This window comes from Lepidochelys kempii, chromosome 3, assembly GCF_965140265.1.
Source record: "Lepidochelys kempii isolate rLepKem1 chromosome 3, rLepKem1.hap2, whole genome shotgun sequence".
Lineage (NCBI taxonomy): Eukaryota > Metazoa > Chordata > Testudines > Cheloniidae > Lepidochelys > Lepidochelys kempii.
The window spans coordinates 31,499,851-31,521,580 of NC_133258.1; the positions used below are offsets into that span (position 1 = coordinate 31,499,851).

Here is a 21,730-nt window from a genome sequence, read left to right on the forward strand (position 1 = left end):
TTCAAAAGGTAATTCTGTTTGCTTAAAATGATTAGCAAATGCATTTGTTTCCTAAATAGCCTCCCTTAAAATAGATTAGAAATTTCACTAGATCTGTATTTTGTCAGAAAGTCTTCACTATAAACAGACACGAATTTATAGCACCAGAAAACAAGCCATATGAAAGTTCACTTAGCTTCAGGACTTCCTTATTTCACTCTATACCATCTGAATGTATAACAAAGCTTTCAGGAACATAAAATTGATTAGTTCAATTACAATCATGTCTCCTGCTTTGAGGTATTCAAATACACACAACACAATGCTAGACAGAATTATAGACTTAAGGCTGAAATTATACTGATACTCTGATCTTTACTCAGGGGTAAAAGAAGGGCCTGTGAACACAAAGTGGTTTTATATAAAATATGCAATTCCACCCATAGACAACATTGTGGCTAAAAATCAGAGTTTCAGCCTTCACTCTTAACTCCTGGCTTCAAACGTAGATGCTACAATTGATAACATAACTGTGAAAGGTTTCAGAGTAACAGCCGTGTTAGTCTGTATTCGCAAAAAGAAAAGGAGTACTTGTGGCACCTTAGAGACTAACCAATTTATTTGAGCATAAGCTTTCGAGCTCACGAAAGCTTATGCTCAAATAAATTGGTTAGTCTCTAAGGTGCCACAAGTACTCCTCTTCTTATAACTGTGAAAGTTTAAGTGAAAAACCGTAACAGCTAAGACATAGATTTGTAAGATTTGGCCACATATCACAAATATTCCATGGTAAATATTTTTGTGTAACTGAAAGAATCAATAAGTATGCACAAAGACACAGAATTTGAAAAATTTCCTCAGCACCTACTCACTTGAGGAGTGAGGGCCTCTCTACACTACAAAAGTAGGTTACCACATTAAGTCGACCTATAGCCACCTCAGTAATTACATCGGCTGTTGGTCTCCACACTAACCTCCTTCAGCCAGTGGTGCACATCCTCACCAGGAGCGCTTTCACTTACTAAAGTGAGGCACTGTCAGCCACGCAGGGCTCATGGCAGAGCCCACCTGCCCCGGGACTGACATCAGAGCTGTGACCCCAGCAAGTGGCTCAATTTCACAGCAGGGAGACTACCAGAAGTGAAATTGACATTCTTGGTCAGTTTCACAGCTGCTATTATTTCACATTTCCTCTCTGGCTCTGGCTGGCAGGACTCTCACAGCTGGAGACTCCCACCCCCCACACCAGATCTGTCAGCCCCATTTAGGGCTCACAGCTGGCGTCTCTGGAGCGGACAGCTGGAGCCAGAGACCAAATGTGAAATAATAGCAGCCGTGAAACTGACAAAAAAATGCTGGTGCGGGAGTGGCACTATATGTGAAAGAAAACAGAGTCAGATGAAGTAAAAACCTTAAATGAACCAAACTGTACCATAGAATCTCTATGGATAGTAATTCCATGCCTGAATAATAATAATATAGCAGTAGAGATATACACCGGACCCTCGCTAGAATGCACGTCTATATAGCACGAATTCGCATAACGCGGTCATGGATCCCAAATTTAATTACTTTAATTTCAACTCATTTTAACACGGTCCCAGCGTTAATGCAGTACTGCACATGGATCCCAAATCCCGCGTTCAAGAGAGGGTCCGGTGTACTACCGACCACCAGACTAGGATGGTGATAATGACTGTGAAATGCTCAGGGAGATGAGAGAGGCTATAAAAATAAAAAATGCAATAATAATGGAGGATTTCAACTATCCCCATACTGACTGGGTACATGTCACCTCAGGATGGGATGCAGAGATGAAGCTGACTTACAAGGAGAGGCTGAGAGAACTGAGGTTATTTAGTCTGCAGAAGAGAAGAGTTGAGGGGGGATTTGATAGCAGCCTTCAACTACTTGAAGCGGGGTTCCAAAGAGGTTGGAGCTAGGCTGTTCTCAGTGGTGGCAGATGACAGAACAAGAAACCGAATGGTCTCAGGTTGCAGTGGGGGAACTCTAGGCTGAATATGAGGAAACACTATTTCACTAAGAGGGTTATCTAGGGAGGTGGTGGAATCTCCATCCTTTGAGGTTTTTAAGCCCCGGCTTGACAAAGCTCTGGCTGGGATGATGTAGTTGGCCTTGGTCCTGCTTTGAACAGGGGATTGAACTAGATGGCCTCCTGAGGACTCTTCCAACCCTAATATTCTATGATTCTTGACACCTTAAATGACTGCTTTTTGGAGTAGCTACTCCTGGAACTCACAAGAGGAGAGGCAATTCTTGATTTAGTCCTAAGTGGAGCACAGGATCAGGACCAAGAAGTGAATACAACTGGACCACTTGGTAATAGTGATCATAATATAATTAAATTTAACATCCCTGTGCCAGGGAAAACACTACAGCAGCCCCCACGGTAGCATTTAATTTCAGAAAAGGGAACTACACAAAAATAAGGAAGTTAGTAAAACAGAAATTAAAAAGGTACAGTGCAAAAAGTAAAATCCCTTTTAAAGAGCCATAATAGAGATTCAACTCAAATGTATACCCCAAATTAAAAAACATAGTAAGGGAACCAAAAAAGCGCCACCGTGGCTAAACAACAAAGTAAAAGAAGCAGTGAGGCGCAAAAAGGCATCCTTTAAAAAGTAGAAGTTAAATCCTAGTGAGGAAAACAGAAAGGAGCATAAATCCTGGCAAATGAAGTGTAAAAATATAATTGGGAAGGCCAAAAAAGACTTTGAAACACAGCTAGCCAGAGACTCAAAAAGTAATAGCAAAAAAATTTTTAAGTACATCAGAAGCAGAAAGCCTGCTAACGAGCCAGTGGGGCCACTGCATGATCAAAATGCTACAAGAGCACTCCAGGATGACACGGCCATTGCAGAGAAACTAAATGTATTCTTTGCATTGGTCTTCACAGCTGAGGATATGAGGGAGATTCCCAAACCTAAGCCGTTCTTTTTAGGTGATAAATCTGAGAAACTGTCCCAGACTGAGGTGTCATTAGAGCAGGTTTATCAGTTAAGAAACTGATAAAACTAAACAGTAAAAAGTCACCAGCACGAGATGGCATTCACCCAGTAGTTCTAAAGGAATTCAAATGTGAAATTGCAGAACTACTAACTGTGGTATGTAACCTACCATTTAAATCAGCTTCTGTACCAGATGACTGGAGGATAGCGATTTTTTAAAAAGGCTTCAGAGGTGATCCTGGCAATTACAGGCCGGTAAGCCTAACTTCAATACCGGGCAAATTGGCTGAAACTATAGTAAAGAACAGAATTATCAGATACATAGATGAACAAGATTTGTTGGGGAAGAGTCAACGTGCTTTTTTTTTTTTAAAAAAAGGAAATCATGGCTCACCAATCTACTAGAATTCTTTGGGGGAGGGTGTCAACAAGCAAGTGGACAAGGCAGATCCAGTGGGTATAGTGTACTTAGATTTTCAGAAAGCCTTTGACAAGGTCCCTCACTAAAGGCTCTCAAGCAAAGTAGCCTCTCAAAGTAGGTAGGGATAAGAAGGAAGGTCCTCTCCGGGATCACTAACTGGTTAAAAGATAGGAAACAAAGGGTAGGAATAAAAGGTCAGTTTTCAGAAAGGAGAGAGGTAAATAGTGGTGTCCCCCAGGGGTCTGTACTGGGACCAGTCCTATTCAACATATTCATAAATGATCTGGAAAAAGGGGTAAACAGTGAGGTGGCAAAATTTGCAGATGATACAGAACTACTCAAGATAGTTAAGGCAGACTGCAAAGAGCTACAGAAGGATCTCTCAAAACTGGGTGACTGAATTTAATCTGCCATTTTGTTGGTCAATGTTGATAAATGCAAAGTAATGCACACTGGAAAACATAATCCCCACTATACATATAAAATGATGGGGTCTAAATTAGCTGTTACCACTCAAGAAAGAGATCTTGGAGTCATTATGGATAGTTCTCTGAAAACATCCACTCAATGTGCAGTGACAGCCAAAAAAGCTAATCGAATGTCGGGAATCATTAATAACAGGTTTCAGAGTAACAGCCGTGTTAGTCTGTATTCGCAAAAAGAAAAGGAGTACTTGTGGCACCTTAGAAACTAACCAATTTATTTGAGCATAAGCTTTCGTGAGCTACAGCTCACTTCATCGCATCCATACTGTGGAAACTGCAGAAGACATTATATACACAGAGACCATGAAACAATACCTCCTCCCACCCCACTCTCCCGCTGGTAATAGCTAATCCAAAGTGACCACTCTCCCTACAATGTGCATGATAATCAAGGTGGGCCATTTCCAGCACAAATCCAGGTTTTCTCACCACCACCCCCCCCACACACACACACACAAACTCACTCTCCTGCTGGCAATAGCTCATCCAAACTGACCACTCTCCTTACAATGTGTAGGATAATCAAGGTGGGCCATTTCCAGCACAAATCCAAGTTTAACCAGAACGTCGGGGGGGGGGGGCGTAGGAAAAGACAAGGGGAAATAGGCTACCTTGCACAATGACTTAGCCACTCCCAGTCTCTATTTAAGCCTAAATTAATAGTATCCAATTTGCAAATGAATTCCAATTCAGCAGTTTCTCGCTGGAGTCTGGATTTGAAGTTTTTTTGTTGTAAGATAGCGACCTTCATGTCTGTAATTGCGTGACCAGAGAGATTGAAGTGTTCTCCGACTGGTTTATGAATGTTATAATTCTTGACATCTGATTTGTGTCCATTTATTCTTTTACGTAGAGACTGTCCAGTTTGACCAATGTACATGGCAGAGGGGCATTGCTGGCACATAGAATCATAGAATATCAGGGTTGGAAGGGACCACTGAAGGTCATCTAGTCCAACCCCCTGCTCGAAGCAGGACCAATTCCCAGTTAAATCATCCCAGCCAGGGCTTTGTCAAGCCTGACCTTAAAAACCTCTAAGGAAGGAGATTCAACCACCTCCCTAGGTAACGCATTCCAGTGTTTCACCACCCTCCTAGTGAAAAAGTTTTTCCTAATATCCAATCTAAACCTCCCCCACTGCAACTTGAGACCATTACTCCTCGTTCTGTCATCTGCTACCATTGAGAACAGTCTAGAGCCATCCTCTTTCAACTACCTGAAAGGGGGTTCCAAAGCAGCTATCAAATCCCCCCTCATTCTTCTCTTCTGCAGGCTAAACAATCCCAGCTCCCTCAGCCTCTCCTCATAACTCATGTGTTCCAGTCCCCTAATCATTTTTGTTGCCCTTCGCTGGACTCTCTCCAATTTATCCACATCCTTCTTGAAGTGTGGGGCCCAAAACTGGACACAGTACTCCAGATGAGGCCTCACCAATGTCGAATAGAGGGGAACGATCACGTCCCTCGATCTGCTCGCTATGCCCCTACTTATACATCCCAAAATGCCATTGGCCTTCTTGGCAACAAGGGCACACTGCTGACTCATATCCAGCTTCTCGTCCACTGTCATGATGGCATACATCACATTGGTGGATGTGCTGGTGAACGAGCCTCTGATAGTGTGGCTGATGTTATTAGGCCCTGTGATGGTGTCCCCTGAATAGATATGTGGGCACAGTTGGCAATGGGCTTTGTTGCAAGGATAGGTTCCTGGGTTAGTGGTTCTGTTGTGTGGTATGTGGTTGTTGGTGAGTATTTGCTTCAGGTTGGGGGGCTGTCTGTAGGCAAGGACTGGCCCGTCTCCCAAGATTTGTGAGTGTTGGGTCATCCTATTGCCAGCAGGAGAGTGAGGGGGGGGAGGGGAGGGTGTGAGAAAACCTGGATTTGTGCTGGAAATGGCCCACCTTGATTATCCTACACATTGTAAAGAGAGTGGTCACTTTGGATGGGCTATTACCAGCAGGAGAGTGAGTTGGGGGGGGGGGGGCGAGGGTGAGAAAACCTGGATTTGTGCTGGAAATGGCCCACCTTGATTATCATACACATTGTAAGGAGAGTGTCACTTTAGATAAGCTATTACCAGCAGGAGAGTGGGGTGGGAGGAGGTATTGTTTCATGGTCTCTGTGTATATAATGTCTTCTGCAGTTTCCACAGTATGGATGCGATGAAGTGAGCTGTAGCTCACGAAAGCTTATGCTCAAATAAATTGGTTAGTCTCTAAGGTACCACAAGTACTCCTTTTCTTTTTGGGAATCATTAAGAAAAGGATAGATAAGAAGACAGAAAAATATCATATTGCTGCTATATAAATCCATGGTACATCCACATCTTGAACACTGCATGCAGATGTGGTCGCCCCATCTCAAAAAAGATATACTGGAATTAGAAAAGGCTCAGAAAAGGGCAACTAAAATGATCAGGGCTATGGAACAGGTTCCGTATGAAGAGAGATTAATAAAACTGGGACTTTTCAGCTTGGAAAAGAGACAACTAAGAGGGGATATGATAGAGGTCTATAAAATCATGACTCGTGTGAAGAAAGTAAATAAGAGTGTTATTTACTCCTTCTCATAACACAAGATCTAGAAGTCACCAAATGAAATTATAGGCAGCAGGTTTAAAACAAACAAAAGGAAGTATTTCTTCACACAACGCACAGTCAACCTGTGGAACTCATTGCCAGAGGATGTGGTGAAGGCCAAAACTATAACTGGGTTCCAAAAAGAACGAGATAAATTCATGGAGGACAGGTCCATCAATGGCTATTAGCCAGGATGGGCAGGGATGGTGTCCCTAGCTTATTTGCCAGAAACTGGGAATGAGTGATAGGGGATGGATCACTTGATGATTATCTGCTGTTCATTCCCTCTGAAGCACCTGGCATGGGCCACTGTCAGAAGACAGGGTACTGGGCTAGATGGACCTTTGGTCTGACCCAGCATGGCCATTCTTATGAAAAATCAATTTCACAGCTTGTAGGCTCCCTGCTGTGAAACTGAGTCTCTAGGGCTCAAGCAGTCAGCCCCAGGGCAGGGGGAGAGCTCCTGCTGTGAGCTCCACTGCCAGGGCTGACAGCCAGGAGCCTTGCTGATGCCTCCCAGTGAGGAATTGGGGCAGGGAAAAGAAGAGCCCGAGCCCAGCCATCTCCTGATGCGGGGGAAGAGAGCCCAAGCCCCGACAACTGCCAGGCTTGGGCTCTCCTTCCTCCCCAATCCCTCACCAGGAATCAGCAGAAGGGATCCGAGCTATCAGTCCCGGTGGCAGTGATCTGGGCTGTCAGCCAACAGGTGATGTAAGTAATGCAGTGTCCACACAGACACTGTATCACCCCTAAATACATCAACCTAAGTACTACGCCTCTCACAGAGAAGGAGTTATTATGTTGATGTAGTTGGCAACTTACATCAGCAGGAGCACCATTCTATTGTAGACACATATATTTAGGTCAACATAAGCTGCCTTATGTCGACCTACCTCTATAGTGTAGACCAGGCCAAAGTCTACTAGTCTGGATAAGAGGACCAGCACCACCTATTTAATTTATATTGCCACATCTCCAAGGCCACACACCTACTTAATTTATATTGCCACATCTCCACTCCTCTGCCAATAAGTTAACTTCTGTCCCCCCAAATAAATAATTTTGAAATATACACACCAGTTAAAGTCTGGCCAATTCCCTCCTCTACCTCCCACTCTGAATAAATGAAATATAGCCTCCTCGCTGGTTCTCACTGCCCTCTCCTATATCTTGGGGATGAGGAGTTGCTATATCCCTTTTCATCTCCTTCCCCTATCACTATACTTTCTCTCTCCCTTCCCTATCTCCCTCTCCCACACACTGAGTCTCCGCACCCACTCACCTTTTCCCTCCATGTTCCACCATGGTCTCCTGGCCCCTGCACAACTCCCAAATTTTCCCTCCCTTTCCAGTACAGTTTCCTTTGCATTTTCCCTATGCCACCTATTACCCCGTACTCCCTCAGCCTCCCTTCTGCATCTGAAGTTTAACTCCTTTAAGCACTCTCCCTGAATCCTGATTCCCTTGCATGCCCCTCAATCCCTCCTGCAACTCATACTTCCCTGACCCCCTTATTCTCCTACTTCCGAGATCAGGAAGTACAATTAAAAAATAATTCATCTTAAGGACCCTTGCCACTGTCTCCTAAAAACTAATTTTTAAATATCCAGAATTAATCTGCAATATACAAATATAATAAAAGGTGAACTCTGAGGGCAGGGCCATCTAATTTCCTCACATTTTTGTGGAAGGCCAAGCAGAGTCAGCTCCCAGCAAACAGATTTAAAAAAAGAACAACAGTTCTATAAACTGGTTTATGTTCAGTCATAAAACATTAAAGCAAAGCTTGCATATATCAGATCAGACATTAGACATAAAACAATTACAATACAAAATATCGTGATGCAGATTATGATATCTGTTAGAGTGGTCTGGACACAAAATTGTATTGCATTCAGCACAATGACACTAGTACTTAAGGTTGAAGGATACTTCCCATTATAAGTCCCTGTTTTCACTTACTTATAACTTTGCCAAATTTAAGCCATTTGGGCTGAAGTTTTCCATGCTTGGTTTCTGCCTCAGATTCAATTTTTGAGAAAATGTCAGCAAAAATGGGTAATTTATGTCCAAGAAAAGGTATGGGGAAAATGCATTGTTTTGCCCATGTTAAGACTGGCATTTCTTTAACTTTTAGTTCCAAAGTCAAGCACAGTGTACTTTTAATGTAATTTTTGGATGGTCATTTAATTTGGGGCCTTGTTTCACAGTGCTACATTGCTCCCATTCCAAACCTTACACTGAATGGTTTTTACTATCTGACAGCAGTAGAGAAGTATGTTGTGCTGTCCCTGCGTAGCTTACTACACGAGTACCCACATTAATCATGATAATTAATACTGCTAATGTTTCTAGCATTTGGCACTCGGAGAAGATCAAAACAGGTGCAACATCAATGACCTCAAAGGAATGGCACCCACTAATTCTGAGGTGGAATTTGGTCTCTTGTATCTATCCCCAAAAAGGCAAATGGGGAAAACTAGCAAATGAAGAACATCTAGCTGCGTAGTAGGGGAAGCTGTTGTAAGTGCACCTTCACAGCACTTTTCATATTCTGTTTATCTTTTTTGTAACCCTGTCCATCTGCCACTCACATATGGCTCCATCCACACCCCATCTTTGCATCCTAGCATCTGTCCTCCTTTCGCTCCATTTCTCCATCCTTATTACCAACCTCCACATTTCCCACCAACTCTAACTGTTTCTCTTTCTCCCCCATCTTCCCACTAGCCCAAATCCAGATGCCACATCCACACCCTCCTCTGCCTACTTCTCCTCACCTCTGCTGACATGTGGCCCACTCGTGGCCCTCCCTCTGTCCCCACTCTCCACCTCCCACACCTGTTCCTGCCACTGCCACCACCACCACCACCCCTCTCATATCACCATTCCGAACCTCACGCCCATCTTCCTCCTTCCCTGCTCCCTCCTCCCCTTCTCTTGCTGTCTCTGGAATGCCCTCTCCATCTCTAAAAGATCACAGCCATCCACGAGTCATACCTTGCTCCCTCCAGCTCTTGGCTTTCACAGAGATCTGGGTCCCTTTATCTGACACTGCTCCTATAACTGCCCCCTCTCACATTCCTCAAACTGGATCACACTGTGGTGTGGATATTGAACTTCTCTGCTGTTCCTGAAGCTTCCAACCCCTCTCTCCCCCTGTGACAGAGTGCAGGGAGTGAGTACTTATTGAAAAGCCGGGAGGCGGGCAGGCGCAAGGCTCCCGACATCTGAAAGCCTCCTCCCCCAGCCCAAGGGGAAGAGCTACTGGACCTGGGAATCAAACAATTACGGGGGACAACTAAGGAATTAACGGTCAGGAGTGAGGGTCATAAGTACAAAATCAGGGATCCAGAGCAGGACACGGAACAGAGAACCCCGGACAGCACCTACTGCTTCTGAAAGGTGTCTAGGGAGCCAGCGGAAGCCACCCAGAGGAACTCTGCCCAGATACGTGAGCCCAGGGAAGAACAGCAATAGGCCCCACAGTCGCAGAACATTCCCTCATTCAGCATCCTCCTCCTGGTGTTAAAGATGCTTACTTTGGCCAATGCCAGGAGGAGGTTGATGAGGTCTCATGACTTTATGGGGTCATGGACAGGGTGTGCATAGATAAAAAGGTGTGGGGGAAGTGCAGCCAGAGCCTTAAGAGAAGGTTCTGGAGGATCCGGAATTGAGCATGCAATCGGGTCACTTAGTGCCCCAGGAGAAGCTGATTGCAGGTAATTATATGATCAGGTTGGTGGGCTGGGTGGAATAAGAATTCAATTGGCCCCATCAGCCGAGGGCTGATAAAAGAGGCACAGGAAGGAAGTGTAGGGGGAGAAGAGAAATGGAGGAACAGGGCTAGCTGAGTCTAGTCATACAGCGGCCTCAGAGTAGGGAGACCTCTGTTCCCCTCAGGTTCTGCTAGGAGGACCTAAAGCTCAGTAAATATTGTAAATAGGTGGGAGCCTGGAGGAATGTGGGGATATTGGTGAAGGGGAATTGAAATAAAGTTTCACTGAGAGCACACTTGGTGATGTCTGTGCCATTTCTGCAGGGAAGAGGATGGGGCAGAGATGGACTCCTGCTACACCCCCTCTTCCTCCTCTTCTGAACAGCACTGCTTCAAATTTGTCGCTCCTCCTCCACGTTGCTGTCATCCACTGTCCATCCAACTCCATCCCATCAACCTCTCTCTTTGATTTCAGTCTTGGCCCTCTCTTCTCACATTCTCCCACACTCATCCACAGAGACTTCCATTTCCATGCTGGTGACCCACTGGACTCCTTAGCTGCAAGTTTCCTCACTCTCATCTCTTCATTTCACCTACACCCTTGGTTCAACTTTCCCACTCACTAAAAGAGCAAATCTCTTAACTTCGGTCTCCACCAAGCATTGCTCTCTCTATTTTCTCTCTGTGGCAAGTTTCCCTTATCTGACAACTACTTGGTCTCTTTCAGCATCACCTATCAGCTCCCCACTCCATCCCCACTCTCATACATCAGCACTCTGCTTTTCCATGACTTCCAGTCCATCAGTGTTGCTGACTTCTCATGCTCACAGCTCACTCCTCTCTTAATGTGGTTGCTGATTCTCTCCATGCTTCAGTCTCCTCCACCTTTGTCTCTTTTGCCCCTCTCTTCCAGTGCAAGTTTTGCCCTACCAACCCTCTGCCCTGACTCATCCCCAACATCTGCTTCAGCTGCTCCTACTCTAGTGCTACGGAGTCTCTGGCAGAAGTCTTGTGACCAGGCTGCCTTCCTCTTCTACAAATTCATTCTCTCCTCCTCCAGTTCTGCCATCTTGCTAGCTAAACAACTCTACGACTCCAAATTAACTGAATCGCACATTCAAAATCCCAGTCCCCTTTCCACTGCCTTTGACTCACTCCTCAAACCTGACCCACCTCCTGCTTCCATTTCTCTCTCTGCCAAGGATCTCACCAATTACTTCCAAGATAAAACTGATATATTATATGACTTTTCCCCCTCAGCTTGCCTTCCTTCTCCCCTTGCCATCCTACAACTCTCTTCTTCTCTCCTCTCACCCCCCACCACCACTTTCCCAGTGATCCCACCCCATCTCCTGATTTCTCTCTCTCTCTCTCTCATCCACTTCTTTTCTCTTTTTTTAAACCTCTCACTCCCCCACAACTTGCCTCTTCAACCACTGCTCCATCTCTAAGATCAATGAACATGCTGTCTACAATCGCTGTCTGGAGTCTCTCTCCCCCAGTTCCATCCTAGACCCTCTCCAATCCAGTTTTTGACCCTTAAACGCCACTGAAACGATTCTCACCACGGTCTCTAATGGCCTCTTCCTAGCCAAAGGTCAGAATCAGTCCTCCATCCTTAACCTCCTTTACCTGTCAACCACCTCTGAAACAGTCAATTACTATCTTCTTCTGTTCTTACTTGGCTTCTGTGACTCTGTCCTCTCCTAGTTCTCCCTACCTCCCTAACTGCTTCTTCAGCCATGTCCTCCAGAGGATCCTCCTAATCCCATTCAAGTTTCTGTGGCGGTTCCTCGAGGGCTCGGTCCTTGATCTCCATCTCTTCTCCCTTGACAACCTCATCTGTGGACAACCTCATGTGAAAATAGATTCAGCTACCATCTCTGTACTGAAAACCCACAGGTCTACCTCACTACTCCAGACTAGTCTCCTGTACAAATTAATATCTCAGCTTGTCTCTCTGACATCTCCCTGTAAGTGAGCTGATGGTTAGACAAGTGCAACCTAGATTAAAAACTGTATTTTAGCTTTCCCAATCCCTCCTCACTACCGCCTTTCTCAATTACTCAAGACAACGCCATCAGCCTGTCTGTCACTGTGACCTGCAACCTCGGCATCATCTTCAACTCAAACTTCTTTTTAAGGTTCTCACATCCAGGCCAAATCTTGCAGTTTTTTTGGCCTAGCATCTCTAAAATGTGGCCTTTCCTATCTATCTAAACAACTAAAACTCTCATCCAGGCTCTCCTCATCTTGATTCTCAACTACAAAATCCTTTTCTCCAGCCTTGACAAATGCAATCTTGCCCTGCTCACATCTATTCAGTGTGCTGCTACAAAGATCATTTTTCTAGCCCATCACTTTGACCATGTCACCCCTCTCTTCACATCCCCTGACTGGCTCCCCCTTCTCTATCAGATCAAACAGAAGCTATTTGCCTTCACTTTCAACTCTCATCCTCACCCTACCTATCATCCCTCACTTTCTTTTGAGATGTCAACTCTTGTTGACTTATTATTTCCTTGGATTCCCCCATCTGTTTGTATCTATCTGCTGTCTCCTGTCTTACACAGACTAAGTTCTTTGGGGCAGCAAATGACTTTTTGTTCTGTGTTTATACAATGCATAGCACAATGGAGTCCTTGTCCATGACTAGGGCTCCCATTAATACATAAAACAACATGGTAGGAAGAGAAAAATGAAGAGGAAGAATTAGACATCTGCTCATGTTAGCTGAAAGCAAAAAAATATACTGAGTCTAGAAAAGCTAATTCTGCCATTGAGAAGTAGCAAGAGAGATGGGAAAGGGCTGAATCACGCTGCAGCATGGGTCTCTGGAAATTACACACCTCCCTACTTTTGGGGGAGTGGGTGAGACAGAGAGGGTAAGGTTGATGGTGGAGAGTTTAGTATCACTGGTGGGACAATGTCCCACTAAAACCAGTTTCATAGTGAACCTAGATGACTTATTAAGTTTAACTGCCTAAACATCCTCTACACTACAAAAGGTTTTCAGTCCATATTTAAGGGCTAAATTCTGTCCTCTGACACAGCTCCAGCTGAAGTCCTATAATTTAGCCAGAAGACTTCATACACTACTCCAGCTTATTCCTTCATGACCCCCTCTACTCCCAAAATAAACACTGCTATTTGAAGACATATTCCTGTTTGTACCATGATGATTTTCCCCAGCAACATCAGATGACAATGTCAGAGGTTTATAACTCCAGAAGAGAAGCATTTAAAAATATGATAACTTTATGAAGCTATATCCAGTAATAAGGGGAGAAAATGCACAAATATGTTTTGAAAGGAATAGCATAGTGTGCGCAAATACATTTTTATTAAAAACTAAATATAAATTAAGGTTTTAAAATTTTCCAGAATGCATCAAGAGATGCAAGTATTCTTATAGTCTGGAAAATAGTAGGAAATGGCTCCTTCTCACTCAGATTATTTATACAGCTCCCAAAAGCGTGCTAGGCACTTCACAGAGACATAAAAAGACAGGTTTCTGAAGGTCCCTGCCCCAAAGAGCTTACCAATTTAAATAGACATCATAAAGATACTGCATGTGTATTCAGAGCCATGTCTCTTTATTGACATCAATTTTTACTGCTTTTTACTCATTAGTCGTCCAAAGCTTCAACAGCTAAGAGAGAGCAAGCTGAATTCTATTCCTTTTTGTGCATTACTGTTATTTACTGAGTTTCAGTCAATCGGTTACACCTCTCCAAACCCACTGAAGGCAGTGGGGTTGCTGTAGATCATTCATTTCAGACACTAAATTCAATTTTGGTCTCCAAAACCTTTATTATGGGGGATAATGAGGAAAAAAACATATTGTGACTGAGAGTACCCAGGGTGAGTTGCGGGGCTGGCAGTTATGGAATCACTGAGACACAATAATCATGGAATCTCCACAAAGCCATTTGCAGACTAGAACCAAACTTTAAGAGGAAATGGTGGAGATGAGAAAAAAAATCAATACCCACACCACTATTTAAATTTAGTTCTGAGGCTAAACTAGACGTAGGGGCTTGATACAACCAGCCTCCCCTAAAACTCATTTCTTTAATTCACATAGTCCATCAGCAATAATCCAACAAGAAATTTAAAGAAACAAAAATAAAATTAATTAAAATATTCTACATTTTATGAAATAGGACACACATATGTAGATAAATCATGGCTTGTAATTCTGCCGTTTATGTAGTGTTTACCACACTAATTTTTCAGATTTTAAACTCCACAATCCAGGAATTTGTGTATCCATGCACACACAACTATAAGTTTTATTTTTTAAATAAAAATCCATGCAACTAACGTAACATTTGCTACATCACATTGTTCACTGCTCATGTGTTATGCTCCTTTTCTCTACCCTTAGTTTGTTCTGTCTACTTGGTTTCTATGTTTTTTTTTACTATGTTCATCACACAGTATCTGAGCATCTTCCAGTTGCACATTAAATGACATAATTAACATCTGCCACGTGTGGACTATTCTCTCATCCTCTCCCCAGGAGGAGACTTGTATGTGCAGTAGAGTATTTTGTTTTGGTAGGGTTTTGTTTGTTCGTTAGTGATATGCATGTTGCTACATGTTTATAAATTAGAGAAAGCAAGTTTGAAGAAGTACGCCTTGCACTTGGAGCACTTACTGCACGCATTTAGATTGAAAGCTTTCTGGAGCAGGGACTATCTACAGTTCTGTGTGTACAGCAGCTAGCACAATGGGGCCCTGTTCTCACTTGGTCCTTAGGCACGACCATAATAAATATAATAAATAATAAAAAATTAGTATTTGGTTCTTACAGATTTCAGTACCAGCCTTTGCTATACAACTTTTTCTTAAAACCATTCACAAAACACATACATGGATTCCAGCCATCACTAAATGAGTTTATGGAATAACAATTTCTAAAATTTTTCATGACCCCATGATTAGTGGCATCTCACAGAATTCACTACAGTTGATGGGTCTTTTTTATTATTATTAAAGTCACAATGTAAAAAAAGAGAGAAAAATGACCTTAGCAATAGCAGTGGTAAAGTCAGGCTTTTGTTACTGAATGTGCACAGCATTAAAAAGTCATTTCACATTTGTAGGCCCTGCTACAATATGGGCATCTGGAAACTATACTAGAAATAGAAAGCTTACAAATGTTAATCTTTTTTTAATCTAGATTACTGATTTTGAACATCCCCTCCCCCAAACATATGACCCTGAGCAGAGCTATCAGACACTAATTTAAAACTTTTTAAAACTTACTTATTACTACATATGCAAAGATTAGAAAGTATGATATAAAGTGCCTGATCTTCAGCACTGCTGCACACTTGCAAATTGATTTCAGTGGAAGCTGCAGATGCTCAGCACCTCTCAGGACAGCATCCTAAGAATGAAAAAATTGCAGGAATGGTGGAATCACATATCTTGTACAACAATACTGACATTTTTGTCTGTTCCAAGAACAGACCTTTCCTAACTCTCTTTCTTCTAGCAGCAGCAAACACTGATCAGATTCTGGTACTCAAATAACACAGTACAAATAGTCCGGAAGGGAAGTAAAAAGGGGAGCAGGGTTACAATTTAATGATTTCTGCAAACTGTCCATCATTTGTTCTGATCTACTCACTGGCAGAAGCTAGAAAACTGCTTCTACCTCACCTTCAAAAGAAACTTTTAAAGGGGAGGCTCAGTCATTAATGAAGTTTAAAATCAGATAATTAGCAGATAAGAGTAAGATGGAACCACAACTATTCTACAATCCACCAGTTTTGTAAGTGTTCAGTTAGCAAACTAGTTCTTTCGTGTCCATTGATTAGAAATCCAAACACTACCCAGTCGTCTGAACAGTATTCCTTTTACCATCCCCCATTTCAAACACTACATTCTTAAACTTTACACAGTTACATAACCAGATTTCCTAGATTTTAGTACCATACTGTATGCTGTAGTTTAGTTAGCACACTGAAAACATATATACTAAGGTTTCAAATCTGTGTTAGTGAAATCAGAACACATTTGTCACATTTACTTTACCTTTTCAACCACAAGCTTCACTAAGTGTTGTTTTTCATCAAGCTGATATACTAGCTTCTATCAAACCGCTAGAAAAAAAGTGTTGTTTTCTCTATTTGGCAACCTATAGACAGCTTTTTACCAGAGCAACATCTTTAACCTGAAAAACCAGACAGACCACCAAACATGAAGGACGTGAATGTCAAAAAATTGAATATGAACCTAGATTTGATAGATTTAAACCTATGAATATTGTCCTTTAATTCTTGAGACTTTAATTCCATTTAATTTTGTAAAAGCAGTACTCCATTTCATTAAATAATTTCAGGATCTCAGTAGGAACAACCTATTGCTGATGTTTTGCCAAAACTGCTAAAGAAATCAATGACAGTGAATAAGCAGAGTGACTGCCAATACAACCTCTAATGCAGACTTGTAAAATTCTGCACACCCTGGGTAAGTATTTTTGACAGACCTGTAAGATACTGGTTGTATTCATTATCGTACAAAATAGATGAGCAGATTTTTTCCTGAGCTAGTAAGTTTTCATGGCCATTTTGCCAGGCTTCTCTAAAGAAGATTTGTCACATACCTGCAACCTCTAAAGATGCAAATTGAGATATAACATACTGATTGTGTTTCTTTGAAACCAACCAGCAATGTAACATTGGTCTGACCTGAAAACAAACAGCTGATAGCCAGATTAAAAAAGACAGGAACCAAACATGTTCAAGTTTATATGTACAGCATTCTCCTGATTGTAAAGAACAGTGGAGTTTTCAAGAACGTTGTTAGTTCATTCACTTCAGACCCCCCAAAAAATGAGTACATCAGTTCAGTCAACTACACGTATTAATGTCATGAACTTGGGGTGCCCAACACCTGAGATTGTCTTAAAAATAATGACCTTTTTAAAAATAATATGTCGGATTCTTTTTCTTGCCTTCTTATCTTTAAGGGTTCACATTTTCAGGTTTTTTCTCAACAATTGGAAAGCCTAGAAACTCACTCTTTAAAAAATTTACAGTTGAGATTCTCACATAATCATATAGTTCCAAGAGAAATGGCTTTTAAAAATATATAAATAAAATATCCTGAGACTTGTGATAAAACCAGGAGATCTGACAACACTACTTACAGTTACTTGCTTTAGACCTAAATAATTTCAGTAACTGTTCATTTAAGTTTAGTAAATTTTAGGCAGAAAAAAAGACTTTCACATTTATAAATATTCTCTAAAAAACACTGCCATTGATATTTAATTGCTGACCTTAAAATCTGCTTTAAAAAGGTATAATTAAATACAGGCGTTTAAGAATAAGTTTCTGTGGAGGGAAAAATTACTTCAGGAGCAAAACAGTAATTCCTTCCATACAGATTATTTTGAATTCAAAGTCAAGGGTTTAGGGGCTGGCAAAACAGGAAAATCTTGAAAAAGGCATTTAAACAACAAATGCTCTGTTTTGTTCACATATTTAAGATACTTATATAATTGATAGCTTGTGGCATTTTTTTGTGGAGAGGGACACTTCAAACCTAGCGATTCTCAAGATTTTTGTTTAAAAGTTTAATTGATTTTTTAACATGAACATACTGCAAAATAAGCAAAACCAAACAGACACACAGTACATCAATTGATGGAACAAATTACACAGCAAACAAGATTATTTTGTTTACAAGTTAGTTCAGAGAGGCTGCTACTACAATCAAAATAGGCAGAAACCTTTATTTTGTTACACACAGGACAAGAGACAGGATGGGTTGTACCAGACCTGTCCCAACTCTCCTTTGCATGGGGAGGGAAAAGACTCCCTCCTCAGTTTTTACCGTCTCCCTCAGGTGAGGGAGGATTTTGCCAGAGAAATTTCAAATTTCTTTAACAAAAAACCTCCCTCCATGAGACAGACACAGCTCCCCTCCCCAGGGGTGTTGCAAACCGCTGGGGATGCAGCCAGACACTGCCCGGGGGGCGGGGGGAAGAGAGGTAAAAGGCCCTGTATGGCAGGCTGAGGGGGGCACGGCCCCCCGGGGGTGGGGGAAGACAGCCACAGCCACCCTGCGAAGGAAGGGGGCCGAGCCTCTGGGGGCCGGGGAAGAGGGAGCCACAGCCCCCCTCCCCGCGCCGGCGGAGGGGATCGAGCCTTGGGAGCTGGGGGGAGGCAGCCACAGCGCCCCACGCCGGCGAGGGAGGCCCAGGGAGGAGGTTAAGCCCCGGGCCAGCCCGGCGCGCCCCGCTCCGAGCGGCCGAAGGGCGCTTTCCCAGGCAGTCGGAGCAGGCGGCGGCGAGCGCCTGGTTCCCCGCCGCGGCGGACAGAGCGCGGCGCCAGGCCGGAGGGGGCTGCGCAGCCCCTCCCCGCCCGAGCTGCCCCCGGCTCTCACCTCCTCGATGGCCGCCACCGTGTTCCTGCACTGAGCCATCCGCGTGGTGAAGTTGGAGGCGGTGGGCGACTTGTAATCCTCATTGGTCTCGGACACGAATTCCGACACGGAGATCTGGTCCGGCATGGCGGGGCGGGGACGGGGGGCGGGCGGCTCCGAGGGAGGAAAGGGGGGGGCACCCCGCTTACATCGCTCAGCAACCGGCGGCGGCGGCGGCGCCCTGCTCACACCCCACCGCCGTCTGGCGTGTGTTGTTCTCTCCTGCGTCCGCACAAGGAAATTCCCCGCAGCCGCTCCCCTCCCTCTCGGTCACCCACGCGGGGGGGGGCTGCTGCACGCCCCTCCCCCTGGCAGCGCACAGACTGGGGAGGCCACCGCACACCCCTCCCCCCGGCAGCACAGACAGTGGGGGGGCCACCACACAGACCTCTCTCCCATCGTACAGGCTGGGGGAGGCCACCACACACCCACCACACACCCCTCCTCTCCCTTGCCACCGCACAGGCTGCGGGAGAACTGCTACACACCCCTTTGTAATCGCACACTGAGGGAGGTCACCACAAACCCATCCCCTCCCTATGACACAGTGGGGGGAAGCCACTACACACCTGTCCTCTCCCCCACATCACACTGGGGAAATTGCCACCCCCCACCCCCTATAACACAGGAGGAAAGGCCACTACACACTCCTGTCCTCCTTCATCACACACTAGTGGAGGCCACTAAACACCCCGCCCTAGTCACTGTTGTGGGAGGCCAGGACACAACTCTCCCCTCTGGCATCATCCACTGGCAGAGGCCACCATGCAACACTGCTCTTCCCCATCACACACTGGGAGGATTGGGGCCACCACACACCCATGCCTTCCTGACTATAGGCTATGGGGAGCTGCCAGACATTTCTCCCACAGTATATACTGGATCATGCAATAAATTATATCTGTAAATCAGATAAAAATATCTATGTTAAAATGAAATCAGGCTGAGAGTACATGCACACAGTACATCAATAATGTAATGGTTAAATACATTACAACAATTTTGTAAATATCCCAGAAACAAGCACTACAAATCCAAGAAATTCACAGTTCAGGTTAAAGAAAGCAAAACATTAAGGTATGGAAATACAATTAAGACACCCACAGACCCTTAACTCGGCCTTGTATTGTTACCATGAGGAAACTGCTAAGTGAAAACTATTCTATCAGTTTAATCTAATCTAAGATCATGAAGGTTAAAATGCCTTAATCATAATTGTATGTTTATTGCATGGTGTCAATAGGGTCAAAGAAAACAATATATGCTAAATTTCTTAAGGGGCCCATTTAAAAAAATAATTTTAACTCATAAACATTTATTTGTAAATTCTTAGAAATGTAATTCTGTATTCAAAGAGTACATGTTGTAAATTGTGCAGAACAACTCACCTTTAACTATGGAGTCACAAACAGCACTTCTATAATACACTCAACTAGTTAGATGGTTGCAAAAGGGCAGTTAGATGGGCATAAAGCTTGTGTGATAAAGTATGGAAATACCTACAGCATAAATTAACTAAATTTCTTTCAGTCCAAAGGCTCTCAGGGCTTTTCCCAGCCTATTAGCCCAGGGTTTCGGATATGTCTCTGGAAGTCTGTGTTTTGTCCTACAATCTTCTCGCTCTTCCATTCATTTTTGTCATTATTACCGATTATTTATTAGTGTATTTTTAAACGTCATCACAGGTGTCCAGAACATTAGACGGGCACTATCGTAGTTTGTAAAAAATCCAAGTAAATAAATGTGGGGCCAGTTGGGTATTACCTCTTTCTGAACCCATACCAGCTTTTGTTAGCAAAGGAGACAATAGAACTTATACTAATTTTTCCTTTAACATAACGAGAAAGAGTCTTCAACAGCATATCCTAGGCTGATGGTGGCAAATCAGGTGATGGACTGTCACCATCCCTCTACCAATCTTTTTCTTTTTCCCTTCTCCCTGACTCTTACTAACTCCTTTACTCTTACTAACTTCCCCAAGCCAGCCATGCTTCGCCCTACCTTTACCCCTCATTTAAAACCAAAAAACAATTCTTCACCATATTCATTTTCTCGTAAGTTCTATCCCCAAACATCTTCACTGGTTTTGTGTCTTATAGGCCTTTGCAGCAAAGCGGTTATGATAGGGTACCCAGAGTATTGTAGGATGGAGCCAGGATCCATGCATCCCTTATTTCCTGTTTCAGTCAGTGGGAGTTTCCCCCCATTTTTGTTGTGATGCAGTTAAATAACCGCAGCAAGTTCCCAACCTGTGAGTAGACTTATTTTGTTGCACTGAGCTGTGCCTTTACAAAAGCCCCAATCCTGCAAAGACTTATGCACATAGTTAATTTTACTCACTGTGGGTAGTCCTGGGACAAGTCAGTGTATAAAGTTAAGAATGCATGTAAATCTTTACAGGACTGGGGCATTAGATTGTAAATCCTGTGGTCATGGATTGGATCTTATCTATATTTATAGAATACCCAGAACAACAGAGACTCAGTCATACCTGAGGTCTTTTGCACTGTACCATAATAAATGTTTGCTACTTGTACTAAAAATAATAATAATATGACATCTTTGTTTTTAAGTCAATTCATAGTAATACTAGTGGAGTTATCCTTACACCCACAGTATTATTAAAACTCAATAGGCACACTGCGATTTTTAAACTATCATGTCATATTCCACAAGATGGGTGTCACAGAATGGAAGGTCCCTGTGAATCGACTAAGCCCATTGCCCTGAACCAGATAAGGTGAGCCCAATTCAGCCAATTAAAGAGGGTTGGAAGCAGCCCTGGATCTGTTGCTCCAAGAAGAGAGGAGAGCCTCAGCTAACTGAGGCTGGGAAGCTGCCAGGAGCTGGAGTGCCAGAGGCACCTGGGATGGATGGCCCTGAAGCCTGGAGCCAAGGATTAAGTTAAAAGACTGTTTTCTGTGTGTTTGCTAACTAACCTCTGTTAAAAAATGAACCTTTGTGCAAAAGACTGGGCGTGGCAACACGTTTTGGGGCTGGTGGGAAGCTTGGCCTGGGGACAGTGGCACATTTATTGGAGAAAATATGAGAAGGAAAAAGAACTTGGAATGTGGACAGTAATTAACAAAACAATTTTTTAACGTATTGCAACTTCCCTCATAGAATAACCCT

At 43.4% G+C, this 21,730-nt stretch overlaps 1 protein-coding gene across 3 annotated transcripts in view; it reads right to left on the bottom strand.

Annotated features, from left to right (window-relative positions):
* ASAP2 (ArfGAP with SH3 domain, ankyrin repeat and PH domain 2) overlaps positions 1–18,854 on the bottom strand; it is a 168,161-nt gene extending 149,307 nt beyond the window's left edge. Inside the window, exon 1 of one of the 3 annotated variants that reach the window (XM_073336056.1) lies at positions 18,560–18,854. In XM_073336056.1, the coding sequence (XP_073192157.1) occupies positions 18,560–18,685 (126 nt within the window). In that variant the 5' untranslated portion in view covers positions 18,686–18,854. The remainder of the gene's footprint in view (positions 1–18,559) is intronic. The other 2 variants (XM_073336057.1, XM_073336058.1) reach the window with 2 other exon arrangements.
* Between the last annotated feature and the right edge of the window lie 2,876 nt (positions 18,855–21,730).